The 27,015-nt window shown below is 45.6% G+C and overlaps 1 protein-coding gene across 1 annotated transcript in view; it reads left to right on the top strand.

The window, feature by feature from the left end:
- The first annotated feature begins 8,397 nt into the window (after positions 1 to 8,397).
- LOC147747444 (retinol dehydrogenase 8-like) overlaps positions 8,398 to 27,015 on the top strand; it is a 72,076-nt gene continuing 53,458 nt past the window's right edge. The window contains exon 1 of the mRNA XM_086936320.1: positions 8,398 to 8,653. Within this exon, the coding sequence (XP_086792446.1) occupies positions 8,455 to 8,653 (199 nt within the window). The 5' untranslated portion in view covers positions 8,398 to 8,454. The remainder of the gene's footprint in view (positions 8,654 to 27,015) is intronic.

The raw sequence follows: 27,015 nt of genomic DNA, 5'->3' as shown, positions 1-27,015 counted from the left end.
TTGGCTTGAGGCCACCGAGGTGTTATGCGCCTGTGGCGGGTCCCAAGAGATGACAGATAAGTAGCCAGATCCTGCCCTTGGAATGGGGGCCCATTGTCCGTTCGAAGCTCCCTCATGGCACCATGGGTGGCGACAATTTTCTCCATTTTGGGGATTACACAGTCTGCACTGGTACTTGCCACAATTTCTACTTCTGGGTACTTTGAATGGTCATCTATCATCACCAGCGTGTGTCTCCCGTCCGGGAGACTGCCAAAATCCATGCTGACCCGCTCCCAGGGTCCTTGAGGTCGGGGCTCTACAATGATGGGGGCTTCCCTTGAGGCTTCTCCCGTGACTTGGCAGGCAGTGTACGACCTCACCATGCTCTCCACCATGTCGTCCATGAGGGGAAACCATACTTTGGTTCGCAGCCGGGCCTTGGTCTTGACCATCCCCTGGTGACCTACATGCGCTAGTTGTATCACTTGTCCCGTAAGGGCCGTGGGTATTACTAGACGATGCCCACGCAGCAGACATCCCGCCGTGTCTTCATTGAGTTCTTCCCTGACATGGTATAGGCTCTCCATGATTTTCTGGGCCTCCGGGGTGAGCACCTTCCAGCTCTCCTTGGCTTTATGCCAGTTGGCAGTCCGAAGGATATCCTTGACCCGCTGTATGCAGGCGTCTTGGGCTGTGGCGCTCACAACGTCCTCCAAGGATATGGGGCGCGGGCAAGACCTGGCCACTACTCACTTCACATACGCTTCTGTTTCTTCCGCCTCATCCATCTCCTCCGGAGTGGCGGGTCTGGGATGGCGCGATAAATAGTCTGCCGGATTCTTCGCTCCCGGTTGATACTCAATGTTGCAGTTGTATTCCTGCAGTTGCAATAGCCATTTCTCTATTCTTGGGGGTGGTTTTGATGAAGTCCCTGAGAACAGAGCCACCAGCGGCTTGTGGTCGGTCACCACTGTGAATGGCTTCCCATAGACATACAGGTGGAAGTGTCGACATCCCCAATGAATTGCAATTCCTTCTTTTTCAATTTGCGAGTATCTCTGTTCTGTGTCCGTGAGGGACCTACTGGCGAAGGCAACTGGGGTCCAGTCTATTTCATCCCTCGGCCTTTGCATCAGCACGGCCCCCAACCCCGCCGGTCCGGCATCTACCGCTATTAGTGTGGCATGTCAAGGGTCAAAGAATGCCAGCGTGGTGTTACTGGAGAGGGAGGCCTTGATGTCTTGGAACGCCTTCTCCTGCTCCGGTCCCCAGTTCCACGGAGTGGAGTCCTTTGTAAGCTTGCGCAGCGGGAGAGTTAAGTTGGCTAGGTCTTTAATGAAGCGACCACAGTAGTTTACCATGCCAAGAAAACTCCTGACTTCGGTGACCGTCGTGGGTGGTGGCGCATCCTTGATGTCCTTTACTTTGTCAGGATCGGGGTTGACACCATCAGCTGAGAAAACATATCCGAAGAACCCTATTTTGGTCCGCAAGAATTCACACTTGTCTCGATGTAGGGTGAGCCCCGCACCGCGGAGCCTACGGAATACTTGCGCCAGCCGGTGATTATGTTCTGAGATTGTTCGGGCATGTACCATGATGTCATCGCTGACATTTATCACCCCAGTTATGCCGGCAATCAGTTCCTGAATGACATTTTGGAAGACTTCAGCCGCACTGGAGATCCCAAAACTAAGTCTAGTGTATCTGCGGAGTCCAATATGTGTGGAGAAGGTGGTGATGTTTCTTGATTCCTTATCTAACACCAGCTGATGGTACCCCGCACGGATATCAAGTTTTGAGAACCAGCAGGCTCCGGCCATTTCCCCGATTAAGTCATCTATTGTGGGAGTGATATAGCGCTCCCGTTTGATGGCAGCATTTGGGAGGCGCATATCCACGCAGATCCGGACTGCTCCCGGCTGTTTCGGTTTCCGCGTGACCACAATGAGCGAAACCCAGGGGGTGGGGCCTGAGACCTTCTCGATTATTCCGGCCGCTTCCAGCTTGTGCAGTTCTTCTTCCACTAGCGGCCGAAGGTGGAATGCAATGCGACGGTGTCGCAAAGCCACGGGTTGCACTGTGGGGTCCACGTGTAAATGTATTTCCCGGCCCTTGAAGCGTCCAATGCCTTTAAATAGGTCCGGAAAGTCCATGAGTAGTTGTTGCACCGATTCTTCGTGTACTCCAAAGGCAAATGTGACCACCCCCAGGTCTTCGGCTGTTCTGCAGCTCAGGAGCATGCCTTGGCCCTCTTCCGACACGAATATGTTGGCTCTTGTGACTTTGTCTCCGTGGCGGACTGCCGCTCTGAACTTTCCTCGGATCCGGAGCGGGATGTTGTGAGAAGGTGGCCTGATATGCAGTGCTCACTATTCTAGTGAACACTATGTATCAGTCCAGCAACCCTTATTGATGATTGGTTGTAAGTCAACCTTATAGACCAGCTATCCTAGTAGCGTGGATACGAGCAGTCTAAGGCTAAAGACTCGAGAGGGCATGTTAAGCCAGCTGTTATACCACACATATACACCTTGAATACCAAGTGAAAGGACACCACACAAGTGTTATGAAAATAAACAGTGTATTTATTAAAATCACAACAGCCCTGTACTCTTTATGAGGACAGGGTACTAAGCACAAAACAAAACTCTTACGAAAATACTTAAGTTAGCACAGTATATACAAATGCCCGAGGGGCACGGAAGACCATATACTCTGAAAGTGGAATGCGAAATTACTAGCAGGTAAGTACAGTACTAATAGGCTTTGGAATCGCTAGGTCTTGACTATAGAACCTTCAGATTACTTACAGGAGGCCTAGGGGACTCGGGTGCAGAGTGTGCACTCACACGCGTGATGCGGGACAAAGTCTATGGTAGCTAGATTTCACAGAGTTAGTGTTCTCGGGCGAACCCGACCTGGTAGGAGGAAAACGAAAGTGGATTCTGACCCTTGGATAGTGAGGCTATGCTGGGGCACCGAAATGCCGAAGTTACCTAGCCCAGGGGCTGCAGCTGCATATGTCTCAAAAGACGTCGGGAATCCTCGTAGACGGACCAGGAGCCTGGAAGAAAGATGCTGGCAGGCGACCAGTGAAGAGAGTTCGAAGTGATCCAAGCCTGGATCTTGAAGATAGATGACACCTGAAAGCAGAGGGGACCAAGTTCGAGACTACTAGCCAGTAGTCAGGTGGCACCAGGAGGGCACCGGATGGTAGTCACCTCGACTAGGTGAGTGGGTGACGCTGTGCTCGCAGATCTCACGGACCAGGAGGCGTTGTCGGCGACCAGGATGGAGGAGCGAGCTGTCCCACGATGGATGAAGCTGTCGGCGTCGCTGGACCCAGGATTGGGCAACAAAGCCTTGGCAAATTCAAGCCCACGCGGTGGACTCAAAATGGCGTCTGGAGTGGACCAGGAGGGTCCGGGGTGCCTCTCTTGAAGAAGGAAGCAAGGGCCAGTCTGGAGCAACCAGACCAGCAGCAGTGATGTCGTCGGGCGTCGTGAAGAAGGCCACAAGCCAGCCGGCTAGTAGCCACACAGCGCGGTGAGCAGGCAAAAGCAGAAGGGCCCCACGCAGATCGTGGAGATGCTGGAGGGCTGATCTTCGGTGCTGGAGCTGCTCAGGGTTGGGGCTTCTCGGACCCCAAAGCACTCACCAGTGGAGCACATGGTGGGCTTGTTGCAAAGAAGTCGTGCAGTCTTGGCGATCGTCGGTCCCTCGAGGTCTCGTCGCACTCACGGTTCTCAGCTTGGCTGTAGAGGTGAGTAGAGGTCAGAGGTGCCAGGGAAGCCGGGTCTCGTCGAGCTGGGCAGTCGGATTCCGGAGGAAGGACTTGCAGCAGACCGCAGTGTTCTTAGGATGGTGCCCGCTTGATGCAGGGTGACTACTCCTTAGCCACAAGGGAGAATCTTGAAGAATCTTGAAGATGTCCTTTCGCAGAAAGTCGTGTCTTGATTCCAAAGATGATCTAATTTGAACAGGGGGCCCGCTCCCATCTTTATACTAAAAAAGGGGGCTGACCCGGTGACTAGGTCCTGCCTATGGGTGGGACTAGGAGGGGGGTGGTTACACCCCTCACCCATGCCGGACTTCCCCCAGGCCAGGGGCTGGTGTGCCCCTGGAACTGGTTCTGACCGGCCTATGCGTAGTGAGCACCGGGGTGCCACTCAGCAGTCACCTTCCTGTAAAGCCCTGCCTACCCAGGATACACAAAACCCTGTCTGGGACGGTGCTAGCACCGCCCTCGACAGGAAACCCTTTGTCCAGGCTCCCCTCGCTGGAAGTACTCCCAGCTGCAGGGGGTCAGACTCGTGTCTGTGGTGGCAGCATCCATTTTGTGGAGCTGAGGCTTCGTTTAACTTTAACCGGGGTTCACAGTTACGTACATGTCGTGTCCCTCTAGAAGGGTGGAATGCTAACCAAGTCGCCAGAATTGGTGAGGGGTTAGTATTCCAATTCGTATGACACGTTACTCGACATGTTTTGATAAAGCAATACCAAATATAGCATTTAACCGCGAGGATTATAATGCACTTAAGAGTATATGGTATGCGATATCATGGAACAGCTATTAGGACTTGGTTCCGCAAGCTGCAGACAGGCTCAGCTCATGCCAGAGCACCATCTCACATGATTCCAAGCACTCTGCCTTCAGGATTGTCAAGGCCTGCCATAGGAGTGACTGATAGGAATCTGTGTGTCCATTTTTAGGGTTAGATATAGGTATACTATATCTACAGCAAAGGGTGATTACACGACTTTGCCCCAGCAGTCATGCAGCCAGTTGTGTCAAATTTAGGAGGCGCCTGTGTCCACTACCGCCATGATCTCCTGATCCGCCACCTGGATGGAGCATTGGGGCAGGGTCCTGGGCCGTCTGGTGGCGGTGCCGATCATGTGCACCTTGTGCACGGACCGCTCCTCTTCTTCATCATCATCCATGTCGCTGGTGCATAGATCACCTTCCACAACTGTCTGTACTGTTTGGCATGGCTTGCGGAACCTTTTTGACCGGCATACTTTTTCAAAGTGGTTCATCTTGCCACATCCGGAGCATCTCTTGCCGCGTGCCGGACATTCTGGTGCCGGGTGTCGCGGGCCTCCACAGTATCCGCATGACTGTCCTGATGCCCCGCCTTGGGTGGGTGTCGTTCTTTTGTGCCACTTGGATGGTGTCTGGACCTGTAGCTTGTTGATTGGTTCCACCTTCACGTTGGCTTGAAGTGCAGCCTCCATGTGTGCCGCCCTGGCCTAGGAAAGCTCTGTCGTGCGGCCAAGGGTGAGGATGTCGGGCAGATGCTTCCCCGATTCTTCCAGGATCCTCTCTCGCAATTTTGCAGAAGCGCACCCCTGTATTATTTGTCCCCTGATTTCCTCCGTTACATCCTGGAACCCACAAGTTAGTGCCAGCTTCTTGAGTCTGGTGTGGTATGCGTCCAGTGACTCTTCCGGCAGTTGCCGTGCTTGTCGGAAGACAAAACGTTCGTAGTCCTGGTTCGCCATGGGCTCAAAGTGTGCATTGAGGGCGTTAATCAGGGTATGATGAGTCTTGGGGGTCGCCTCTGTGAGGGTCCGAGCAATGGAGTGAATGTCTTTGCCGCCAAGGTGGAGGACCATGGCGCGTTTCTGTTCCTTGTGGACCTTCGTGGCTTCAAAGAATATTAGGAGCCTGTCCACCCATTCCTTCCATTTCGGAGCGAGAGTGGAGGGCGCACCCTCCACCACAAACGGTTCAATGGGCGGAATGGTAGCCATCGCCCAGGACGCGCTTGATCAGGCTCGTGTCTGGCCGAGGGGAGGCCCGAGGTGGCACACTGAGGAAGTCGCTGACGGCTGAGACCTTGTAAGGACGTGTCGATGCCCACCGGCAGTGTAGACAGCGACCGCGGCGTGCCCCTCAGCAAGGGCAGCAAGGGCAGCGGAGCGCGTGCGACCGGCACTCCGGTTTCGGATGGTGATGGTGCGCCTCGGGATGGGCAGCCACCACGTCCCCTCGAGCAGCCAGGCAGCACCGGCCGCCGCCCTGATCGCCTCGCCAGGCGGGTCGAGGTGCGCTTCACGCACGTGCCGACGGGCACGGTGCGGCACCGGACGGGGAAGCCGTGCGGGAGAGAGGCCACACACGACCACTCGGGCCACGATGCGCGGCAGTTCAGCGTTGGCCAGCGCAGCTCACCTTCAAGGTGCCAGGGGTGGAAATCGTCGTCTCTCCAGGCGCGCTGTGCGGGGGTGTGTGGGACAGCAAGGCACGAACACCACGAGCTATTGGCAACGCTCGCAGCCGCCTCACGCGAGAGTGGGCACACACACACCCCGACCGAGGAGTCTGCAACAACCCTCGTCGCCAATTGTTGTGTCCTATAGTAGGGAAGTGAGTGCCCTAGGGGTATCAATCTGGGACCTACACTCCGGGGCATCTAACCCTGACTAGGCCTAACACGTGGCCCTAGAATTAACTCAGTCGGACACTGGGAATAACTTTGTTGCTCGGTCTGCGCGCCTCAGAATGGCTGCGTGCGTGCAAGACCTCTTTTTATTATAGGGAGTCACAAGACTAGCGCGCCACACGCCCAAGGGCGTCGGGGGCGTGCCTCCAGGAACATAACACCGGGCACCCCCTGTGTTTGGCAGAGTCCAAACAAAAAGAGCCATTTGCTGGGTATTATGCGCCAGAACCGTCTCCCAGATCCCTTTTTGTGTGCCCTGATATGTGTGCTAAATGAAGTCTTAATTGCATCACTTTTGAATGATAAAACAATGTTAATCAGGCAGAAGAAGTAAATATAAGTTTCCGTCGCGCCTTTACTCTTAGCTTCGCTACTTGTTTTGCAAAGAAATTAAATAAAAGCTGGCATAAGGATCACGATCCCCAAAGGAAAAAAAAACAGGGAGGGTACATGGGTTGGCACACGCTACCTACACCAAGGGGCAAAATGTACGGAAACAAAGGGCCGAAAGCCAAAGCCCCCCTGGTAGTGGCAAACTCACCCTCTTCCTACTCCACAGCATAAGGTACCCACCCCAGCATGCTCATATCTCACCCAGAGGAGCCCCTCACTCGAAGCATAAAAGCACCAGCGAGGCTGTGGACTTTGAGGTGGTGTCAGCACAGCAGCAGGTTGCAGGCAAACCTCGCAAACACTCGCATGCAGGCCGTCGAGTGCAGGACAGACTGCAGAGATATATCCCCCACCCAGAAACTCAGGCCAGCTGGAGACACACACAAAGACTCAGGTCCTCACCCAGTCACGGCATAGGGCTGCTGCTACACAAACAGACTGAGGTACACCTACATTCCAGCTACACTTACAGCACAGCCAGTGGTGCAGACACAGGCATTCTAACATTCACATGCACTCGCACACATAAACACACGCTCACCCGCAAGCATGCATACAAAATACATTTAACAGTAATCTTTTTACTTACCTTAGCTTCCAGATAGGGTCATATTCTAGCTAATATACTCCATTTTATATAACACTAACAGTAACGAATATTATTCACTATTTGCAAAATTAAACAAGCATTTTCAATGCAATAGGTCTCCTATTTGCAATAGTTTAAGCTATTGGCATTGTAAATGACAATGTCTTTGATTTATGTTTTGAAAAACAATACATAAATAAAAGGCATTGTCATTTACAATGACAATAGCTCAAACTTGCGTAAATACGAGACCTATTGCATTGCAAATGCTTGTTTGTTTTGAGGACTACATTTCTTTTGTAGCTCTGTACGTGGTCTCTTTTTTGGGATATTAGACTCAGTGTTGAATGTTTTCTGTAGACTCGAGGTATATTTAAGGTGCTTCTGCTTTTTGTGATTTCTCTCATATGTGGGGCATTTTAGAGGTTGGCCCTCTTAGTGTGCACCTTATACTGATGAAACTGTACAGTGTGCGGTAATAATGAGCCATACCCTTTTCAAGCTACAATTGTTGAATGTCATCTATCTTTTTGTGCTGACTTGCCAAAACCCAACCCATACCTTTGCTCAAGACCTCACACCTAACGGGTATTCACGTGCCCCTCTCTGGATCAGACCAATATTAGCAATGCAAAATTCGGGACAGACCATCAAGAGCATATGGGTCCAGACTGCTCTAACAGAGGTAAAGTCGGGAGCAGGTCAGAAATAACTGCAAAACGCGGAGAAACAAGGGACGTTCGCGCGTGGAAGCAGATATTTCGATCGCCATTAAGAGACCCGCACTTATACCTCCCGCCCTAACAGGCCCCCACCCTGTTCTTGCACATTCTTCATTAAGCATTCAACTGCATGGGATTTGCCGGGGGCCGTAGTGCGCCCCCCGCTCCAGATTATATTTTTGCTGTTACATACTCGACCTCCCTGTCAGAAGGGATTATCTGCCTTTAATCGCATCATATCTCGAGCTGGGAGGTTTTAGACGCGCTGACTCAGCAAAGAGGCGGCTAAACCCCTTTATGTGTAAGGCAGGCACATATGGCGTCGAAGTTGTATTTCTGTGGGCGCTGCTCTGTGCTGAGGAGGATCGGACCTGGACGGGTTTCTTTGGGCAAACACCTGTCTGTCTGGAGAGGGAAGATGGCGCAGAAAACGGTGCTGGTCACGGGATGCTCGTCGGGCATCGGCCTGGCCATCGCGGCGAAACTGGCACACGACGAGGAAAAGAGATTTAAAGGTAACTGACGGTTATGGTGCTCATTAAATATGTGTAACTTCTTTTTTTATAAAGGGGGATGCGCTACAAAAAAAATCAGGCTTTGGTTTAATAAGAACGTGTCAGAAATGTTGGTAAAGAGAGCTGTGCACAATTCCTGGAGCCGGGTCGCCATCACTAGAGGTGCCAGGCTCAAAGTGCCCACCACAAGAGTTACAGTTTTCTTCGAAAAAAAAGTGCGAGCGCCGCACGGGCTTCCAGTTGAACCACAAAACTTCAAATGCTGTTTTTCTATCGTGAATATATATTTTTTTCGAAAAGAGGCCACGGATTTTTTTTTTATTCATATAAAAATGGACTCGTTAAAACAAAGGGGATTATTTATTTGGAAGCCCCTCACGCGTCGCGCAGCCAGTGCGTCACTTTTAATATGGGAAACGAGAGACGTTAGGGTGACCAACTGGCATAGGTGCAAATTCCGGACGGTGAGTGTAAAAATTCAGGACAAAGGGTCAAAATTCAGGACAAAAATTCAGGACAAAATATCAAAATTCAGGACAAAACTTCGGGATAAAAGGTATGTTCTACAGATATGTCAGAAGTGGTCGCGCAATAGTATATATGTAAGTAAATAGACAACCATCTAAGTACAAGTCAAACTAGGTTTATATTAGGTTGAGACAATTGTGCACTTTACGGTTTTTCAGTATGGCTGCAGTTTGCTGCCTTAGACAATTCAAAATTCGCATCTCGCTCCAGCAGGTACATTTATCACCAGACAAGACAATGGTGAACCACACCTGAATATAAGTGAAGCCGCTTTTATTGTTGATTGAAAACTACTGGATATATAAGGAACTTTGCAGTGCCAGCCCCCAGTAACAAACCTCCCCCCCCCCCCCCCCCCCTTTCCAGCCTCCCAGGGAAACACCCGATGCCCGGTCCGGCCAGTCCTGCCTTGCTATCACCCTTCAATGGTGCCCCTCATCTTCACTTGGACGGTCTCTCATGTGTATTTAAATTCTCTTATAGTGTTACTCATTCCAATTATGTAGGGCAGGGTGTCGGAGTGCGTTACATCACACACATTATATAGAGACAATAACTCATATTAAAGTGAAAGTCAATGTATAGGAAATGCTAGTTAAGATTATGGGTGCTACAAGGTGTAATCATTCTTTTATCTAAGATTCAGTCTTTCACCATTCATTCTGTCTTTTCATCTATGTGCCCATTTATATCCAAACATATTCAACCATTTGCAAACCTATCCACCATATATCCTTCCATCCATCATTACACTCATCCATCCCTCCATCCACCCTTTCAGTCATCCATCCATTATTCATCTATCCACCCTTTCACCCATCCATCCGTAGAGTCATCCATCCACTCTTTCCCCCATCCATCTATTCACTCATCCATCCAGCCATTTACCCTTTCACCCATCCAGCCATTCATTCATTCACTTACTCATCCATCCACCCAGTCACTTATCCTTCCACCCATTCACCCTTTCAGTCATTCATCCTCCCTTTCTCTCTCCATCCCCCTTTCACTTATCCATCCATCCATCCATCCATCTATCATCCACCCATCCATCTACTCATCCATTCATTTATTCCATCCATTGATCCTATTAGTCATCCATCCTTTCACTCACCCGTCCATCCGTTCTCTCGCTCATCTATTCATCCTTTTGTCCATCTACCCCTTTCGCTCATCCATCCATACATTCACCATTTAACTTATCAATTCAATCCATCCATCCTTTCACTCATCTATCCACCCATTCACTCACCCATCATCTAAGCTTTCACTCATCCATCCATCCTTTCATACACCCATCCACCCTTTTACCCATCCATCTACCCTTCCACCCATACATCCATATATTTACCTTTTCCCTCATCCATACTTCCACTCATCCATCCATCATTTCTTTTATCTATCTATTCACCCTTTCATTCATCCATTCATCCTTTCAATCATCCATCCAGCCATTCACACATTCCTTCACTTATTTACTCACTCACCTTTTCACATTATGAGCTGAGCCTTTGTCTACATACAGAGTTGCAGACAGAAGAGGCCCATCAAGAACTTCACCTTGCTGTAGTTCCTAAAGCAAGGGGTGGGGTGGGGGAAAGTTCACTATGCCCCTGCACATAGGCAGTCTGAAAACGTAGAAGTCATGAGTCGCACATGATGCACAGTGCCATGATGTGAGGTGACTGTGACATGGTCTTGTTTCCAGGGCTTGAAGTGGTGTAAAAAAACTGGGGGGTCTCTTCAAAGGGGGGTTCGATGTAATTAAGGGCGTAGCTTAAAACACCTAGGCTAAAAATCAACACTAGCGTAGTGTTCCGCCCGACTGGTATTATGTTGTTTCAGTCATTGCATCCAGATATATAATACAGCAAGTATCATTACAGCAACAAAAAACAGGACTATTGGCTTTGCCAATGGTTGTTAGTTGCTTAAAATAAAAAAAAAGCAGCAACCATGGCTTTGTTGGATATAATATTGAAAATACTTCAGTTAAAAAATGATGAGACAGTAAAAGAACGATAACACGTTCTTTTTAACTTATTTTACAGGCTTCTTTATATAAACTGTTTTCTTACGTTGCTAAAGTTGCAGCATTAGCGTTTTGCCTTTTATTTTACAGAACGCCCTACTGTACACCGAGGCATGAGGAGGCCGCCACATGATTTACCAGCCCAGACTGCCCCATTGACATTCTGAATGTGGAAATCATCAGCCCCATACAGAATGACAATGGGCGGGGAGGGGCTGCTCTTTTGCTCAAGGAGGACCGCGAGGCGCCCCATCAGGAAGGTGAGGCCTCTCACAGGAGAGCTGTGCTGCTCCCTGTGATGGCCAAAATTACGGACAAAAGGCATCCGTAAAAGGTTTCCTCACGGACAACGGACGTGAGATCCAAATTACGGACTGTCCGTGAAATTTACGGACGGTTGGTCACCCTACTCAGAGACGTAACGGCGGCGCGTGGGGCTTGTAAATAAACCCCAACGTTCTTACTATAGAGGACTATAGAATGACCAGAGTCGGAAAAAATATTTGTGCCACCATTTCCCCAGAGGCAGAGATGCATCATTCGCTGCTCTTTAAGTGCCACAGTGCTGTGTATTGCACGTTTTTAGGCTACTTTTGGTTCCCAGTTCAGCCCTGCCCAGATGAGGGTGAATTTGGCGGATCCCGTCTTCCAAACCCATGGGCTTTGGACATTAGCGGTGGAACAGCGAGGTGCAAAGAATGGGGAGGGAGAGGGGACAGGAGGAGTCGTGGTCCTGCAGTTTCTCCAGGACTTCAGAAGCAGGGCTAGCTGGGTGTGAGGCAGGATGGCGGCCCTGGAGTACCCTTCAAAGGAACTCTGAGTTTGAGATTCCAGGCAATCACTGTAGTTTGCCCAATTGAAAAAGATGATGCGACGATTGAGGAGGGTGAAATGAAAAAATAAATACACACTTGCCTGGACTTCAGCAGAAGCAGCATATTATAGCACAGCACGGAACAAACAAGAGCTTGCTGTTGACTGGCCTTGAATGCACGGTGTCCACCTTAACGGGTATAGCATGTGGGGCCCCAGCTGATGCTGCCACCTGCCACTCAAAACATATCACCCGAGCCTGCATAGCCCTACCATTAAAATGACGAACCCTGAGACTTTAGGAGACAACTCAAGACCTGGCTGTTCGAGCAATAGCAGACCCCTTCCCCAAGCGCCTTGAGACCCTTCCGGGTGAGTAGTGCGCTATACAAATGCTATGATTGATTGGTTGATTGATTGAGAACATCTGCCCACTTAGAAAACGGACTCAGACTGTGCGACAAGCGATTCTAGTTCGTGTAGTGTCTGGTGTACGGCTCCACACACCCCCCACGTTCTGAATTAGATCTTATTTTATGTCTTTTTGTCCAAGGATTTGGGTCTTCCTGTCCCAATGTGTAAGTTATTGTCTTTCTGTGTTAGCATTGGTGGTCATGTCTCTAGCTCCCAATCTAAAGCCAAACTGTACACATGGGCAGTTACCTGGCATTAGCAATGTGTACTGTCTGTAGAGTTCTTTGTCCCAGAGTCACTGTGTTTCCTGAAGCCTTGTCGGAGTATCCCCCATCCCTGAGTATGTTTTAAATGAAGACCCTGACCGAATAAGTTTGGTAACAAACATTGTGAATGCCCGTCGATCGGGGTAATAACTGAAAGTGCCTCTACTGTCAGCGGTGAGTCTAGGCACTTAAATTACTGATACATGCACTCATCCTTGCACTATTTCATCCATGTACTCACCACAGACTAATTCTTGCATTTCCTCACGAATCCACCCACAACAAAAAAACAACCAAAAAACCCACCCACCAAACGTGCAATAAAAGCAATACATATTGCTGCCTGAATGAGGCAGTAATAAGAATAAGTTTAGAAAAACAATGAAACATACCAGACGGCAATCTTAGAATAGTAATGTGCATTGTGTGTACAAGATTTATTAATAATCAACCAGTAAACACCTATTGGCTCTAACATATGCCTTTCACAATAAATAATCAGAACTACTGCATTTGGCATACATGTTCACAATAAACAGACAAGACCTACGTCATTTACATACCTTTTATCAATCAGGCATTTATCACCCCAACCAAAATTACAGTTGGCAAAACAATACAAAACGTGGGTCAGGACTAGCACAGCGCAAATCTTCTACGCAGAGGGTTTGTCAATATCAAACCCTTGCCTAATGCACTCATTTATGGGATTCCATCTGATGAAATACCTGCATGTAGACATTAGAACAGTGTAGTAAGATTCCACAATCCACACATGAAGGCCTATTGCCTTTAACATATATCTCAGAGTACCTTAGTACATTTAATAATAAACTGATTAGCCTTGATCACTGACTTGTCACGATAACCAACTCTGATCTACTGTATTGAGCATTCCCATGATGCAAAACGTGTGACCGAATCACACACCTGACCAATCAAAAGCTTGTAGAGAGGAAGATCAACACGAGGGTGGAGCCTAAAGCCCTCTCTCAGAACTGCTTCTCTGATGCTCTCTTTTGTGTCTACAGTCTGGAGAGAGCTGTGCTGTCAAGACAGAACTAATAAAAAGGGCCAGATATATGAACTGAAAGTCAATATGAAAGAGATGAGTCCGATGCATGGGGAATATTTTAGATCTATGGGTGGTAAAGAAGTAAGAAAGATTATATCCATCATGTAGCCTGCCTCATTGCAAGGCTACATAATAATTTCAGAAAAAGCAGTGTCTTAGAGCAGTACACTTCCAACTGCCGAATGGGCTACAATACTCACCCAGATATTTAAATCTTTAGAAATACTCATCTCTGAACAACCTTCTGTAAGGAGTGAAACTAAATCTTGGTGGCTTATTATGTAGATTGCATTGGTAATGTGCTCATGTGGAGAGAAACAGCTTAACCAACTCTTTTTGTATTCTTTTTATGACCGTCGCATGGTCAACATATGACATCAAATGAGGAAAAAAGTTTGTTATTTCTTTAAAAAAAAACAAATGGTGTTGAATATATAGGAGCTACAAGACCAGGGCTTTATGTGGGATGAAAAAACTGGGGGGTCTTCCATAGGGGTGTGGCTGATGTAATTAAGGGTGTGGATGAAAACACCAGCTAAAAATCTGTACTTACACATAGGGCGCTGCTCCATTAGTATTTTGCTGTTTCTGTCCATTCATCCAGATATACAACACAAGTAACATTCCACCTATAACAAGCCAGGACTATTGGCTTTGTTAAGGTTTGCAAATTGCATAAGATAAATAAGCAAGAACTATGACTTTGTTGTATATATTACTGAAAATGCTTCCATTCCTGTGGGTGAGGTTGTGACGTAAGGTTAGAGCTCCCGTCTTTTAAAGCTGAGAAAGAAGGTTGGACCCTCGTGTTGGCTCAACATCCTGTGATTAAAAACATGAATATGTCCTTGTGTAATGTAACTGGTGCTCGTGTTTGCACTATATAAAACTGTAAAATGAGTCGCTCTGAAGTTGCATCAAAAGCAGTGACGCAGTTAAGCTTTTTTTTCCTCCTCCCTAAGGTAAAAATGGAGAGCCCAATACGCACCTGTCTCAGTATCTGCTTTTAAGAACTGCTGGTGCTGAGCACTGGAAGGACTCGGCACACTTAATGCCCTGTATAAGACCAAATGTGAGAAAAGAAGCTAAAAATTGAGATCGTACGTATAACTGCAGTCAGGGGCGGCCTTAGGCATGTGCAAGCTGTGCACCTGCACAGGGCCGCCAAACTCCAGGGGCCGCCACGCCAATATAAATCCATAACAAAATAATCCTCTGAGGATGGATAGATATTTGCGTGGCGGCCCCTGGCAGGGATTTGGCGGCCTCCGGCTCTGTTCCACATCCAAACACCCTGACCCCCCCTCTTCACTGGCCTCCGCGCCTGCGTTCCTCCTGGTTCCTAATTGGCTTCTTTTTTTCCCTACCCACTCCCTCCCTGTCGTTTGTCACAATACCCTCCTCCTCCTAAATGTTATCATTCTGAGACAAATTCAGAAGGGTAGGAGCAGCCGCAGGTACTGGTCATCTAACGCCTTTTCTGGACGTTTTATTAAAACACCTTCCTGAGCTCCGGGGGGGCTCCGCCCCGCCCGGACTCCCTCTCCCGGGGCCCCCTACCTACGCTCCCTGTCCAGTGCCACCATGAGCTTAGAGCCGCCCCTGCTCCAGTGACAGAGTTTCAAGTCATGAGGGAAAGGCCACAGATTTCAGTGGCCTTAGGATGTAGTCACTTGTTCTTCTACGGAGTTCCCACAACAGAAGTTTTCAGTATTTTGGAGAAATTCCATCTATTATAGCGCACACAGACCCACACACACACAGTTTATCTACCAACGGCGCTATCATAAGCAAATGTAAGCAAAAGGCCTCTGAAAATCTCATGCCAACTACTGCTAGGGGAAGTGTGGTAGTGTTTTCTTTGTTTATTAACCACACTTTTTGCAAAAACTACGGACAATTAGTGTGGTGCCCAATATCTTCCCTGCTGAACCATTCACAATACAACAGGAACGCAAGTTATGTACTAGTTTGTATACAAAATGCTCGCAAGTTACCTAACAGACTCATGGTTTGAGCAATAGACGTGGCACACCTCTATCTCAAGAGTTCTTGTGAGATATTTCTGCTCCACAAAAAGCCTTGAAAGTTAAAATGACCGAACAATAAGAAAAATGAAACCCCGCTTTCTATAGGTAGACCATAAATCACGATTTATGTGAGACTACATTCATGTAAAAAAAGTGTGCACACTCCTAAAACTAAAAGAGCCTGCAAGCAATAAAAGGTTCAACTTTTTTTGATCACACCACTGGGGTCGGTGCAGCAAAAAAAATCAAAGACTCCGGAAAAGTGATGGATCAAACATTTGATCCCAATCAAATCACAGGAAGTGAGATCATGCGGACTTTGACTCAAACAAAGGACTTATATATATATATATTTTTTTTAAACCATATATTTTAAAGAATTGATGGATCAACATGTTCACAAGCCATCATTATAAGATGATCCGAACAATCAGCTACCAAAGCTAACACGAGCTAAACGAATTCAGATTTGTTTAATGCCCAATCGTTAAATTAAAGAGTCACATGGGATGCAAAGCAAACAGCAACAGAGGCAGCAGTTGATACTCATGACTATCCCTACTTGGCACACCTGGCTCACTGACCCCATTAATGTAGCATTATCTGGGAATATTAGAAGAAGATGCCTCTGGATACTTGTGAACCAGAAGGTTACGCAGAGTCTGATGCACTTAAAGAACCACTGTGATACAAACTCGCAGCTCATCTCTCTTATGTGAAACTCGGGCATACTTACAAGGGTATTATGCCATTGCGTCACAGTGGAGCAATGCCCTGCACCATATGTACAAAGTGGCGTTAAGCCACTTTGCATGGCTCAATGCCACTTTGTAAATATGGTACCCTTTCACACAGGTGTCTGCGTGAAAGGTGCGTATAATGGGTAATGCTGTGGGCGTTCCACCGCAACACCAATTACTTCTTGACGCTGCCCCAGATTTACCAGGATCTCAGGCAGCGCCAAAAACTAACGTCACTGGTAGCAGGTGTTAGATTGGTGCAACTAGGGGAAATACTTTTATTTCTCCTCGTTGTTGCTCTTTCTATGTGGACTGCAGAAAGATCAAATCACCTTTAAAGATTGTTTATGTGCAGGAAGGTGTCCCTTCCTGCACATAAACAAACATTCCGTACAACACAGAAACCCTTGCACCATGGTGCAAGGGTGCCTGCGTTGCAGGGATGATTCCCTGCAACGCAGTCATCCTTGCACTATGGCACAAGGGTGTCTGTGCTGGCGCTAGGCAGCTTTCTTTAGCGCCTGCACAATAGAAAACACAGGGGTGTGCCATATTCTAGTGAATACAGTGTATCCATGCGTTTTTGAAATGACTCCGCACTGCAAAATTCACTGCAGCACTGCGATATTCCTTGTGATTATGCCCCTCACTGTCTGGATTAACACATTACTGGAATCCTTCTGTACTAGATCCTCCCATCATGCAATTGTTAGTATGTGTTTCACATTGCAAAACTGTTTTGGGGGTCAGAATGACCTAAATCAAGCAAAGTTATATTACGATATTGGCGGCATAAAAAAATTTCATTGGCTACTTCCCCTCCGTCACAGAAATATTGCTATGACTTTAAGCACTGTAATGGCATATAATTTTTGTAATAACTTGCATTCCAAGTTAGTGCATGGCTGCAGACAACAGAGCTTGGCCACGTCTGAACTGGGGTGGTGTGGTGAGCAAAATAACAATGGATTAAACCCAGATCTGTGACTGGGGTGAATGTTTTGTCATTGTGCAACATATCATCCATCAATTGTTGTTTTTGCATTTGTCACCCTGAGTGGGACGGGTATGCTCAGACGTGAGTCCCATGCTCTCCATGCCACTGGAGTCAAGCTATCCTGGCTGATGACCGCTGATAGCCAGAAACCGGTCCTAGGATGCTTGATTATGGTCCAGGGAAGACATGGCTTGGCAGTTCGGGCTGGACTGTTCCCATGAGGCACAGGGTCAAGACTGATTTGCATATGGCCATGACTGCACTGGGGTGGTGTGGTGAGTAAAATAATGATGGATTAAACCCAGATCTGTGACTGGGGGTGAATGTTTTGCCATTGTGCAACATTCCGTCCATCAATTGTTGGTTTTGCATTTGACAACAGAGCTTGTAAGCAGGGCCAGTAATTGCCTCTGCGTGTTCCCGAGCTCTGCTGTCAGCAGCAGATGCCCTAACCCAGAGACTTTTCGAGTTCATGTATGCGCTGCCATCAAAAAAACAAAATGCAAAGACCCCTACTGTGTCGGCGCAGTGCAAGAATGGGATCATGAATGATAGGCCCCTGGAGGCTGTGGGATGTTCTACAAAGCTTCAAGCTTTTTATATTTGCCTGCCCTACATCGACTACACAAATTTGACTACCAGAACATCGACAAGGTAGGTAGCTGTGAAGCTAAGAATAGTAAATCTATACTTCCCTATGTGTACGTACCTCAGAGCTATGTTGGTAGTCGATGTCCGGGAGTCAAAATAAGTGCAGGTCGATATTGGTGACCTCGATATTTTGACATACATCCTTCTTAATTTTATCAAGCCAGCCACTACCGACATATTACAAAACTAAACAATACGCTAGTCTACTATCACCTCGCCAGGCACCAGCCACCAACCACCATCCAAAATGACTCATCTCTAAGCAATCCAAAACACAACCAAATAAAAAGTCAGCAGACCACTTTTTCTCTGGTCAACAAGTACCCAGAACTGCAAAGGGAGCCCAGATTCCAAACGCAGAACTCAACCACACAAATGGTATACGAGCGCGATACAACTGTACGTAATAGATCATGGACTTTGCTTGCTACCTGTGATGTGGTTATGTTGAAGCAAATGTGGGAGGTATTGTCGTCGCAGAGCAGAAGTCTGTGTCAAGATGTAAGAATTTAAAGGTTGGTTGAGGTGACGAATGGCTGGTCTGGGACTGGAAGTGGAAATGGCTAATGCAATGGGATTGTGAATATATTTGTGACTTGAGCGGCTGCGACCTTGGGCAGCGAAGGGCTGTTACATAATAGAGGCTGTAGGATGGGATTATGCTAATGCAATGACACCTGGACAGAGAAGGAACCTTACAGTGAAAAGCCATTACAATGGCAACTTTTTTAGGTTGACACTACAAAAAATAACCCACTTAAAATAATTAATTTTGATATTACTTAAAAAGGTGACAATAAAACAAAGAGGTTAAATATATGAAAAATAGCTCAGCGGTCTTATCAGGAGTCTGGTCTCAGTGTATCAATGTGACCAGCCTCATGGTTTGCGTTGCAAGGGATTCTGCTGTGGAAAGCAACTATTTGCAAAAAGTCACAAATTACCCACCGTATTCATATTAATTGTGTCGGAAATTGCTTGTGCTTTATTGGGAACACCAGTGAATGCTGGGGCAGGAACCCATATGGAACTATCGAACATCCTGTAATTTGGAATGCCCCTGCATTGCAAACATTAAAGGGACAATGGTCACACTGCCACAAAGAGTGGCTCGCTAAAGATGTCCTGCGGAAAGCACTCGCGGTCTGTGGGATGTTCACTGCTCTTCTCAATCTGTCCAGGCTGCACCAGCAAAGAATAAGTTGTCAAGTAGTGGCAGGTCCTATTTTGCAAATGGTTCAGCTCACAAACAGACCAATTGACAGAATTGGGTCGTTTGCGACCTGAAAAAAAAGCATTTTTAAATGTACAAAGCCATATTTGCGATTCGGCAGTCGCATAACATTTATACTTTACCGACTCCGTGAAGGAGGTGGCAACCTATTCGCAAACTGGAAGGACCACTGCCTGCTCTTAAAAAATGAAAAGGAAACTTAAAATGTTTCTTTTTTAAATACATCCCGTTTTCCTTTAAGGAAAATGGGTTGCATTTCAAAATAAAAAACTGCTTTATTTAAAAAGCAGTCACAGACATGGTGGTCTGCTGACCCCAGCAGGCCACCATAACTGTGAGTGCCGGCTATTCTCAATGGGCCGCAAATTGCAACCTGAAACATGAATATTAATGAGGCAGGTCCCTTGCAACACACTGGGAATCGCAAACAGTGTAAAACATAGTTGCACATAGCTGTTTGCAATTGCTTAATAGCGAATTGCAAAATTCGCTATTAAGAAATCGCATACGGAAGTTTATGTACATCTTGCCCAAAGTGTGCTATTCGACTACAAAAAAAGTGCTTGCATTCGCCAATCACAAGCATGGGCATGGCCACTCCTTTAGCATCCATCTTTCATTGTGATTTGCAAGGGTTCATAATCTGTGCATTGTGATTAAAGCTCCCGGTTTCATGGTATTTTTTTTTTTTACACATTTCTGTCTGTATTTATCCATATTTATTTTTTGCCCTTTTATTGGTATTAATCCATGTTTATTTTGTGTTTTGGTTGTGAATTAATATAGTCATAAACTGTTATATTTTCACATTTATTTAATCAATAACCTTGTTATTTAACTGATAAACATGCACTCAAACTTTACACCTGTCACATTTTAGCAAATTACCAGCCATATACAACAAAACACTGCACCCACAAGTACAAATTTACATTAAATACAGATATATGTTAATATATGCCGATATTTAAGGGAATCTCATCCTGTGTTTTTTACCTCACTGTGCTGTATATCTACTGAGCGGTTGGCCTGGAATTTATGAAGAACAGCAATGAGAGTCAGTGACAAGAATCGCAGTTTTCTGTATTTTTCCACTTTTACAAATAAATACAGACCGGAAACCCATTGTTTTCTGTCTGTATTTATCTGTTAAAATCAGTAAAAATGAAAAACTGGGAGCCTTATATTGTGATTAATAATGGTACTTACAGGGACGGCTCCACAGAGGAGCGTCGCCTTACCAACCAAATTGCCCCAGATATGGAAATAAAGTTAATTTATTACCATTTTATTTTTCATAACCTGTTCCAAGCAGAGCATCAGGACAGGGTATGGGGCTTTCTGATTTCTGCTGTTGCGAGTCAGGCAGCAGCCGAAAGCAGTGATGGGCAGGGCACTTAGGTTCAAAGTGTGCATGTCTTTTTGGCCTGTTGTCTTGCAACGGCCACCCAGACGTTAGCAGTTTAAACCTCTCTAACCCAGTTGTCTAAGACAGCTGGGATTAGAGACAGCATAGGGCCCAAGTGCCCTCAGGAGTGGCCAGAGACACTGCTCCTTCCAATCCTGGTGCTTCTTTCATGCTGCAAGAAAGCTTCGCCAGGGTTGGTTCCTGCAGTTTCCTGGGCCCGTGTTGGAGCCTGCCTATCTGGTTGGACCCGAGCAAGGAGGACGTCGTGCCAGGATTGAAGGTAGGTGTCATTAAAAATAATATATTTATAACTTTTATTTTTTCCCCTCCCGCCCTATTACCCTCCTCCCTTGCCAACCGCCACTGGGTGCTTGCGTATTATAAGGCACTTTTGTGCATTGTAAATTCAGACTTTGCATCCTCAAAGCCCGTGCAACTGACATTGGTTATGCAAAGTGTTTTGTGCTTTAGGTTTATGGGAGTAGGCTATGGTTACTTTAGGAGATTGGTCTTACATTTAGGGCCAGATGTACAAAGCAATTTACCGGTCATTTTGCAACCGGTTAAATGCCTGTTCAAATGTTTCAACCCTCTTTTGCGAGTCAGTAACCTATTACCGACTTGCAAAATTGTGTTTCCGAGTCGCTATTAGGAAGGGATGTACCAAAGGCGACCATTCCTAATAGTGAGGCGCACTGCTATGTAGGAATGTTTTGTGACCGTGAATGCGGTTGCAAATCATTCGCAGTTTACCACCAATTTTATATTGTGACCTGCTTCGTGAATATTATTGAGACAGGTCATTTGTGAATCCCTAAATGTGTCTCAGACACATTCGTACATTTGATTTTGCGAGTCGCAAAAAATAGCAATTAAAGACTCGCAAAACCAAATGGTCGTTCATCTGGTCCCTAGAGTCAGGCTCGCTCTTGGGATAGTGAAACGGTCAGTGTTAGGATTCAGCTCAAAGTAAGATGGTTACAAGTGTTAGTTACCAAAGCTGCATGAAATAGATCCTCCTTCTAAAGAAAGTTGAGGTAATGGTTTGGTTTCAGGAGCACTTTCAATGTTAACTGAATATTTTCTGTTGAGGTTTCTCTGTAGAGGTTTCGCTGTAAACTTTTTTCTCTCTAATAGTATTGTTTGTAAGGACACAGATACATGTAGCACACTATATGCATCACTATTGCAGAGACAGGTGGATGGTTCAAAATTACAGCAGGCATGCAGAACAATATAATAAATAATTTTGTTGTAAATAATTTTACGTCAAATAATACAGTGGAAATATTTGTTTAGTAATGTTTAAAGGTGTGCATATGCAAACTGATCCAACACATGCACACATGGTGGAGAAAGGGATGTTTCCAGTTTCCGACCCCATTACCCCTTTTCCTCATTGAGACCGGAATCTAGTGTGCATCAAACAGATAGTAATTGTGAAAATAAGACTGATGGTGAGATGAGAACGACTCATGGTGGCCGGCGGAAGCCGGGGAATGTCCGAGCCCTGTTGTCAAGGTCAGGAATCTCGGAGTCATCTTCGATGACCAGCTGAATTTTTCTGCCCAAGTCAACAGTCTCACCTCCTCTTGCTCCTTCTTATTAAAAACTTTGAGGAAAATCTTTCCTTTCATCTCGTAAGAATTACAAAAGACGGTGATGGTTGCCCTTTTTCTGTCCAAGCTGGACTATTGTAATGCCCTTTTTTTGGGAAATGATAAGACGCAGATGAAAAAACTGCAGTCGTTACAGAATGCGGCAGCACGCCTGCTTTTAAACATACCGAAGAGACAATCAACCTCGGCAGGGATCAAATCATTGCATCGGCTCGCGGTCCAGAAGTGGGTGGATTTTAAGGCATTATGCTTGGTATACAAGCATTCTATGGAAGGGGTGCCGAGGATGTTCAAAACATTTTCACACTCTATACCCCCTTGCGTGTTCTAAGATCGTCAAATCTGGGCCTAGTGCAGGTTACAAAGATTAGGAGGGCAAGGTGGGGTGGTAGGATGCTGTCGAACTGTGCGGCTAAACTTTGGAATAGAATGCCAGTGGCCATGAGATTTCAGTCCAACCGGCAGCTTTTCAGGAAGGCATTGAAAACATGGCTGTTTGCCTCTGCCTAGTCTCCCTGAGAATTTAGGAGTTTCCTCTTCCACATACATCAGTGCCAAGACGCCACGGCATTCGAGCGCTTTAAAAACACATATCCTATCCTATCCTATAATACAAAAATATTATGCATGCCCTCTGCTGAAAATGGTGCAAAAAGCTCTCAAAAGGGATTTTCTTCATAGGTTCCTCCTTCTCAGGCATGGGTGACACCTGCTATGTCTTCTATGGTACACAGTCAAAATATCGAATCTTTAATTTTGACTTACACTTATATCGAGTTGCCAATATCGAAGGGACAGAATATCGATGTCCAGAATATCGATGGCCAGAATATCGACCATAAGGTAAGTAATATCGAAATTACTTATATCGATAGCATATATATCGATGTAAGTAATATCGACATTACTTATATCGATAGCATATATATCGATGTAAGTAATTTCGATTTACTAATATGTGTTAGAAATTTTAGTTAAGTATTTAAATTAATTGTTATAATATGTCTTTAATATGTTTTTATAAATAAAAAATATAAAAGTAAATTATATGTTTTACTACCAGAGCGGGTTGTGGGTTTTTAGGGGAATAGGGTGGGAAGTAATTTATTTGTAATTAAATAATTATTTTTTAATGATTAATTTATTTTGCAATTAAATATTAATTGGCAATGAATTATTTTAATTGATTAATTGATTAATTAATTGATAATTTATGTATATTTCTAAGTAAATTATATGTTTTACTACTGGAGCGGGTTGTGGGTTTATAGGGGAATAGGGTGGGAAGTAATTTATTTGTAATTAAATAATTATTTTTTAATGATTAATTTATTTTGCAATTAAATATTAATTGGCAATGAATTATTTTAATTGATTAATTGAATAATTAATTGATAATTTATGTATATTTTAACTAAATTATATGTTTTACTACTGGAGCGGGTTGTGGGTTTATAGGGGAATAGGGTGGGAAGTAATTTAATTTTAATATTAATTAATTTTGGGTAAAGGAGTATTTTTAGGAGTCAGGGTCAGTTTTGGGTTTTTGGGTAAAGGGGTATTTTTAGGGTTCAGGGTCAGTTTTGGTTTTTTGGGTAAAGGGGTATTTTTAGGGTTCAGGGTCAGTTTTCAGTTTTTGGGTAAAGGGGTATTTTTAGGGTTCAGGGTCAGTTTTGGTATTTTTGGGTAAAGGGGTATTTTTAGTGTTCAGGGTCAGTTTTCAGTTTTTGGGTAAAGGGGTATTTTTAGGGTTCAGGGTCAGTTTTCAGTTTTTGGGTAAAGGGGTATTTTTAGGGTTCAGGGTCAGTTTTCAGTTTTTGGGTAAAGGGGTATTTTTAGGGTTCAGGGTCAGTTTTCAGTTCTTGGGTAAAGGGGTATTTTTTGGGTTCAGGGTCAGTTTTCAGTTTTTGGGTAAAGCGGTATTTTTAGGGTTCACGGTCAGTTTTCAGTTTTTGGGTAAAGGGGTATTTTTAGGGTTCAGGGTCAGTTTTCAGTTTTTGGGTAAAGGGGTATTTTTAGGGTTCAGGGTCAGTTTTCAGTTCTTGGGTAAAGGGGTATTTTTTGGGTTCAGGGTCAGTTTTCAGTTTTTGGGTAAAGCGGTATTTTTAGGGTTCACGGTCAGTTTTGGGTTTTTGGGTAAAGGGGTATTTTTAGGGTTCAGGGTCAGTTTTCAGTTCTTGGGTAAAGGGATATTTTTTGGGATCAGGGTCAGTTTTCCCTACTGTTGCACCCACTGGAGTGGGAATAGTAATTTTAACCCCTACGCTATCCAACACTTTCCCTACTGTTGCACCCTCTGGAGTGGGAATAGTAATTTTTACCCCTACGCTATCCAACACTTTCTCTACTGTTGCACCCTCTGGAGTGGGAATAGTAATTATTGTTAAGTAAGTATATATTATATATGATTTGTTAATATATTTTTTTTTTATTAAATATGTATTATTATTTTTTTTACCATTATTAAATATATTTAAACATGTTTAAGTAATTTATAAGTATTATTTACAGTATTTTTCATGTAATTTTAAACCCAAAAAAACCCGATATATTCGACAACGATATTTTTAACATCGATATTATTTTTTCGATATTTTGGTACTTACCATGTTGTACATAGGGCGTCGATATTCTTGCAATTGATATAATTACGCCAATATTTGTGTAGGTCGAAATTCTGTCTGTCGAAATTCTGTCATAGATCCGTCTTCTATGTCTCCTATCCTTGAGGAGACGGAATCTATCACAGAATCGTACTGTGTCGTGCCTGTACCGATCGCGACCATTGGGTGGTTGGCACTTTTAGGATCAGCGATGGTTGGCAAAACACAGAGAGCCACCAACACGCATGCGCGGAGGTTAGCGCATGCGTGTGATCAGTATTTAGTCCTTCCTCAAACGTCCAGGAAACGCTTCGCGTTCCTTCCGGGTTACGTCGTGGCTGCAGTTCTTCCGGGTCACGGTGGTGGCGTTTGTCGGGTCCCGTCGGGAATCATCTATCGGCGTCCCATGTTCCTTGCAGTTCTGGTTTTCTAGTTGAATACAGGTATTCGCACTCGGTGAGTCGGTACCGTTTATGATTTGTAGAGAGGCAATTTGTTCTGTGCCTTATATTTAGTTTTTTGGAAGTGATCATTGCAGAGATATAGTTTGCCTCGTTTTGGGTTATTGTCATTAGAACAAAAGAGTATAGTATAGAGCAAATGCTCTTGATTTATGTTTTTGGACTCATGATATTTTGGAGTCCTGAATTTCAGGAAAGCACACATCAAACCAGTAGGTCTTCTCTGTCCTATCCCTACTCCTCCTGGTCCTTGGCACACTGTGTCCATGGATTTTATAGTTGAGTTACCACGCACTAGCAATGGAAATAACACCTTGTTGGTGGTGGTAGACTCATTCACGAAAACTGCCCATTTCATTCCTTTGCTGGGTCTTCCTACATCAATGAGGTTTGCACAGGTGTTTTTGCAACACATCATCAGATTACACGGCATTCCTTTTGTTCTGATAACAGATAGGGGTGCACAATTTGTATCTCGGTTTTGGAAACAATTGTGTACATTGCTACAGATAGACGTTCGTTTGTCATCCAGCCATCATCCTCAGACGGATGGTCAAACAGAACGTGTAAACCAGAGCCTCGAACAATTTGTAAGATGCCAATGTATCCAGTCTAGTGGGGAGTGGGACGAGATTATCTGGTTAGCTGAATTATCTTACAATAACAGTCACCATTTCTCCACTCTGTTCACCCCTTTTTATGGGTCTCATGGTTTTCATCCTCGGGTATTGCCTATCCCTCTTTCTGCTTCCTGTGATACCCCAGCAGTGTCAGCTTTGATACAGAATCTGCAGGTGGTACACAATTCCATCCATGATAATCTTGACAAGGCCAAGACTCAGTATAAGAAGGGGCGGACGCACATAGAACACCTGAACCCACATACAATATAGAGGATAAAGTGTGGTTATCAACCAAATACATTGCATTGCGAGGGGCATGTAAATTCCAACCCAAATACATAGGCCCTTTTCCTGTATCCAAGATAGTGAACCCTGTTGCTCTTAAACTTGACCTTTCACCGTCCATGAAGATACATCCTGTCTTTTATGTATCGCTCCTTAAGCCTGTTGAACCTGGTACACGTCTTCCTTTGACCCCTGCCCCTGTCATTATTGATTCTGAGGAAGAATATGAAGTGGAGGCTATCCTTGATTCTCGAAGGAGTAGAGGCAGGTTGCAGTACCTCATACATTGGAAGGGTATGGTATTGAGGAGCGCAGTTGGGAGCCCGCTAGCCAGATACATGCTCCGCGGCTGTTGCGTTTGTTTCACAGACAGTACCCCGGAAAACCCAAACCGGTAGGAGGAGGTTTAGGTGGGGTGTACTGTCGTGCCTGTACCGATCGCGATCGTGTGGTTGGCACTTTTAGGATCAGCGATGGTTGGCAAAACACAGAGAGCCACCAACACGCATGCGCGGATGTTAGCGCATGCGTGTGATCAGTATTTAGTCCTTCCTCAAACGTCCAGGAAACGCTTCGCGTTCCT

Source organism: Lissotriton vulgaris, chromosome 1_1 (assembly GCF_964263255.1).
Source record: "Lissotriton vulgaris chromosome 1_1, aLisVul1.2, whole genome shotgun sequence".
Lineage (NCBI taxonomy): Eukaryota > Metazoa > Chordata > Amphibia > Caudata > Salamandridae > Lissotriton > Lissotriton vulgaris.
The sequence above is the reverse complement of the archived record's forward strand: the minus strand, read 5'-3'. Positions and strand labels throughout refer to the sequence as shown.